Below are 4574 nucleotides of genomic sequence, written 5' to 3'. Positions count from 1 at the left end.
ATTGTGATACTGAGTTTTTTATTTATTTATTTATTTATTTTTTGAATGGTTTGAGGTTTTTGTTGATTTTGTGGGTTTCGACATTTACCTAGTGTCTCATCTCCGGTGGGTAAGATGTTGTTTGTTTTTTGTCTGTACATCTTTTTGGCCTCTTCTGTCTGCGGTGCGCAGACAACGCACAGACATTAACCCTCGTAAACTGTTTATTTCTTTGAAAACGGCAGACCTACGACTTCTTTTTGGCGCAGATGTGCACCAAAATCTTCTAAGATCTTTAGACATATTCTAGCCTGAAAAAACACACCTATATCTTTATTGGTTTTAGTTTTTTTAATTTATATTTATTCCAACTTTATTAATGATAAAGAATTTGAAAAAAAAAAGTATAATACTTTAAAAAAAGGTTTGACGACACAAACATAACATTTTTGACAAAATTATAAATAAATATTTATAACAATAATGGTCGTTGAAATTGTTTATATAAGTATGAAAAAAATCATAATATATTCTTATATTTTGTGTGCCAAATTTTATAAAACATTATTTAATATAGTATCGTCAATTTCTTGAAAAAATATTTATAGTACGTTTTTAATTGATTTAACTGAAAAATCGAAGTTTATTTTCGTCCATTTATATGTCAGATTCTTTGATTTCTAATTACAATGTTTAGGTATAACTTTGCGACAAAATTGTTGATTTTTATCAAATATATATGTTAATTCGTACCATTTTATTTTTATTTTTTATACAATAATATATAAAATTTGATCTAAATTTGTTAATTATTTATAACAAAGTCATAAAAATGTTAAAAAAATCACTTTTAAGTAGAAAAAATCAGTATATTTAGATTTCAATTTATTTTAGTAGCCTGCTGATGTTAAAAAAACAAACAGTCTTTTTTTTTCAGACTGCAAATGTTTGGTCCACATTTTCTATTGCAAATGTCTACATATATGGTTCACAGACTACAAATATTTTGCCTAAAAACACAAGTATGGTGATTGGTATGAAGATTTAGTGGAAACTGAATGTAGGTGTAATGGTGGTTTATGGCGCCTATTTAAATAATAATATAATAATTAATATAAATTTTAATAACGAAAAAGAAAAGGATAAAAGAAACAAAAATGGTTAATACATAGGGCTTGTTTGGGATATCTTTTTAAACCATCTTTTGATTTTATCTTTTTCGAAAAGCCAAAAAATCGTTTGGCAAAATGAAAATGTCTTTTTATTTTAACTCTTGAGCAAGAGTAAATGAGGGCCGACAAAAAGACGAAGAATCATGTTTTTTACACAAAGTCCTTTTTAAGTCCTTTCCAAAAAGAACTTTTAAGGTTTAAAAGGAATTCTAAACACAATTGTATTGTTTTTTTATATGGGTGATAGAAAGTTAGAAACTGAAACAAACATCCATAAGATTAAAATATATTACTTGATATTTTAAAAAACCACAATACGGTTAATTACCCATTCAAAAAGATTTGTTAAGTATTGGCCCATCCGATTGGAAGTAAAAAGTTAAAAGCAAAAGAAAAAATAATAATAATCAGGGCTAAAGTAAAGAGTTATCACAAAGCAAATCGATACCATATGATTTTTTTTTTAATATTGAAAAACTATAAAAGATATATTAAAGACAAAACTTCAAAAATGGTCCTTGTGGTTTTCAAAAATATCAAGTTTAATCCCTAAGTTCAAAAAACCTCATAGATGGTCCTTGTAGTTTCAAAACTTTTAACATTTGGTCCTTCCAGCTAACTTCGTTACTATTTAGCCGTTAAGTAAGGGGTATTTTTGTCATTTCACTAACCAGGGACCATTTATGAGGTTTTGTATTACTTTTTTTAAAAATAAATAAATAAATAAAATTTAATATACAAGGGTCCCACCTCTCTCTCTCTCTCTCTCCAATTCATCGGTGGAAGAAACAACGACCGAAGATTTATCTTCTTTGACTCAAGAACACGTAACATTGCAGGGAAGAACAATGAACCGAAGAGCTCCATCTTTCCAACTTCATCAATCACAAACAAATCTGTATCTTCTTTGACCTGAAAATGAAATCGAAAATCAACTTCTTATTAAGAAATTGGAGATGAAGCTAAACGAACCTGTAACTCAGGCAAAGCTAATGATTCGAATGATGCTACATCGACTCTGTATCTTCCCACAGTAGGCCATCTAATGGACTCTACACTGCCATGGAAAACTTAATTAAAACCTAATTTGACGTTGAATGATGAAAAGATATGAAGAAATGGTTACCTGGAATTGTTAATAGAAGCAAGTGGAGCAGTGTGACCATCTAACGTAACCACCTCAAACCCTACCCTCTCGCATTCTTGTCTGATCTCACTTGTTTTGTATCCTAAATTTCATGAGTAAAAGAAGGCGAAAATCAAAACATATTTGAGCGATGGAAGGGTATGGAATGATAGGGCATTATGAGTGAAAAACCATCGTATTTTCAAATTAGGATAGGAAGTTTTGAGATTCTCCAAAACCCTAGCGATCAGAGTGGTTTTACCCATGCCCTGCAGAGTCGAAGGTATACAAAGACGATTTAAAACAAATTCAGATTCAATTTGATTCATGAAGATATGGAATCAAATGATGAATGAGACATGAAATCTATACAACTTACAGGGAGCCAGTGAAGAAAAATAATTTTATACAACTTACAGGAGAGAGAGAGAGAGAGAGAGGTGGGACCCTTGCATATTAAATTTTATTTATTTAAAAAAAATAATACAAAACCTCATAAATGTTCCCTATGTAGTGAAATGACAAAAATACCCCTTACTTAACGGCTAAATGGTAACGGAGTTAGCTGAAAGGACCAAATGTTAAAAGTTTTGAAACCACAGGGACCATCTGTGAAGTTTTTTGAACTTTAGGATTAAACTTGATATTTTCGAAAACCACATTAACCATTTTTGAAGTTTTGTTTATATTAAAATTCATATTTTTTTATTCTTTAAAAATAAAATATAATATTGATATGTTTTAACATATATATTTGGCGGGAAATCGGCATTCATTCACCCTGCGTATGTCCAAAATCTGAAAACCCTAGAAAAATCACATAATCATACAAGTAAAATCAAATGGATCCAATAACGATGGAAGGAGGTTACAACGGAAGCGATGAGGAGAAAGAGGACGTTGAGGAAACCACCAGTCATCTCAGAGATCGATTCCGTCTTTCCACCATCTCCATTGCAGAATCCGAAGGTAAGTTGTATATTGCAGTAATTTTTGTGCTCGATTGGAATTACTTCAGATTCATATTTTTGTTCGTAACAGCCAAACAAGATAACATGGAGATTTCTCAACCTGTTATCGTTTGCATCTCCGATTTAGCGTTCAAGTATGCGGGTACTGCTTCCGCTCCTTTTTCTTCTTATTCTCTATCACGCATATTCGTTCACTCTGGTTCAGATTAGTTAACTGTAACCTTAAGAAAGTTGACAGTGTTATTGACAACTAATTTTTGGGGTTCTGATGATGTTGATTTTTGCATCTTTGCGTTTCTGAAATCTGAATGTAGATACAATTATGTGAATCAAACTCAAAAATTGACGTGAAATCTATTGTTCGTTTTTGAAAAAGAAATGATGTTCACATTAAACCTCTGCAAACATGGACTCCAAATTGGTCCTGTTGTAAGTTGTAACTCCCTTTCTTCATTAGGATCAATATCTCATATCTGTTGCAAAAAATACAACTCCATGACTTTTAAAGTGAACCTCTGTGTTCAAATTACCGATCTGTGTTCAAATTACCGATATTTTACCTGTTCCAGACTTGTATTAATAAGTCTGCATCTTCATCTTTAACCACATTATGACTATCATAGCTTTTTTAATATCAATTGTTGTTGGGTGATGAAACAGTGGTGTTTTCTGTAACTGCAGAACAGTTGGCAGAGGATCTTGAGATGTTTGCACATCATGCTGGCCGAAAGTCTGTGAATATGAACGATGTCATCATTTCTGGTATGTCTATGAAACTCTCTAAAGCCTTTAAATTTTTTTTTTTTTTTTTTCTTTTAATAAAACTGTGCATTTAATGTTAGATTAGTTTGTTTTCAGCACATAGAAATACGCATTTGGCAGATCTATTGAGGTCTTTTTCATACAATCTAAAAGCAAAAGAGCCCCAGTCTGAGAAAAAGAGGAAGAAAAGTTCCAGCAAGGAAAGCAAAGGTCTCCCTTCGGTGCTCAACCTCGATCCTTAACTGCTGTAGATTCTTGAGTATCAGTAATTCTTATATAGATCTTCAAATGATATGCTGCTTTTATGCTTTCTAGAAGAAATTGACTCAGATTATTTCTTTGTTTTTCATTAAGTGCTTTTGGATGATGAAATTTAAAAATGTTTGAGAAAATGAGGGACACTTTTGAGAAATGCAAAAAATATATATAAATGAGAAATTTGTAAAGAGTTTAGACTTGTATTGGGGAAAAGATTGAAAGTTTATGTTATAAAACAAACTAATTACATGTATTTTTTTTTTTCCAAATCAAGTCCCGGATGGATAAATTCTCAAAATGGGTAAT

General features: G+C 31.0%; 2 protein-coding genes across 4 annotated transcripts; one reads left to right on the top strand and one right to left on the bottom strand.

Annotated features, from left to right (window-relative positions):
- Nucleotides 1–203: 203 nt before the first annotated feature.
- LOC111906244 (uncharacterized) lies at nucleotides 204–2543 on the bottom strand. The gene is made up of 5 exons (XM_023901971.1): nucleotides 2459–2543; nucleotides 2278–2365; nucleotides 2124–2208; nucleotides 1902–2063; nucleotides 204–290 (listed from the first exon to the last, which is right to left on the bottom strand). Exons 1-5 carry the CDS (start codon nucleotides 2541–2543, stop codon nucleotides 204–206), a joined length of 507 nt encoding a protein of 168 aa, XP_023757739.1.
- A 506-nt stretch (nucleotides 2544–3049) lies between these two features.
- LOC111906609 (protein MHF1 homolog) lies at nucleotides 3050–4456 on the top strand. Of its 3 annotated transcripts, none has more exons than XM_042902203.2 (4): nucleotides 3050–3246; nucleotides 3319–3390; nucleotides 3909–4010; nucleotides 4096–4232. In XM_042902203.2, the coding sequence occupies exons 1-4, from the start codon at nucleotides 3120–3122 to the stop codon at nucleotides 4137–4139; spliced, it is 345 nt and encodes a 114-aa protein (XP_042758137.1). In that variant the 5' UTR covers nucleotides 3050–3119; the 3' UTR covers nucleotides 4140–4232. The 3 variants fall into 3 exon arrangements, with proteins under 3 accessions (XP_042758137.1, XP_042758136.1, XP_023758147.1); XM_042902202.1 differs by having other exon boundaries at nucleotides 3053–3246; nucleotides 4107–4456; XM_023902379.3 differs by having other exon boundaries at nucleotides 3054–3246; nucleotides 3930–4010; nucleotides 4107–4456.
- The last annotated feature ends 118 nt before the right edge of the window (nucleotides 4457–4574 follow it).

This window comes from Lactuca sativa, chromosome 5 (assembly GCF_002870075.4).
Source record: "Lactuca sativa cultivar Salinas chromosome 5, Lsat_Salinas_v11, whole genome shotgun sequence".
In the NCBI taxonomy this organism is placed as follows: domain Eukaryota; kingdom Viridiplantae; phylum Streptophyta; class Magnoliopsida; order Asterales; family Asteraceae; genus Lactuca; species Lactuca sativa.
Note: the sequence above shows the minus strand (reverse complement) of the source record. Positions and strands in the feature narration are given on the sequence as shown.

What these genes read in the sequence shown, in the direction of transcription:
- LOC111906244 (XM_023901971.1), bottom strand. Translation starts at nt 2,543, where the DNA reads ATGGGTAAAACCACTCTGATCGCTAGGGTTTTGGAGAATCTCAAAACT. An exon ending in AATACGATGGTTTTTCACTC is followed by an intron (nt 2,366 to 2,458) that starts ATAATGCCCTAT and finishes ACAAAACAAGTG; the next exon opens with AGATCAGACAAGAATGCGAG. An exon ending in GGAGAGAGAGAGAGAGAGAG is followed by an intron (nt 291 to 1,901) that starts GTGGGACCCTTG and finishes GTGTTTTTTCAG; the next exon opens with GCTAGAATATGTCTAAAGAT.
- LOC111906609 (XM_042902202.1), top strand. Translation starts at nt 3,120, where the DNA reads ATGGATCCAATAACGATGGAAGGAGGTTACAACGGAAGCGATGAGGAG. An exon ending in CTCCATTGCAGAATCCGAAG is followed by an intron (nt 3,247 to 3,318) that starts GTAAGTTGTATA and finishes TGTTCGTAACAG; the next exon opens with CCAAACAAGATAACATGGAG. An exon ending in TTTAGCGTTCAAGTATGCGG is followed by an intron (nt 3,391 to 3,908) that starts GTACTGCTTCCG and finishes GTGATGAAACAG; the next exon opens with TGGTGTTTTCTGTAACTGCA.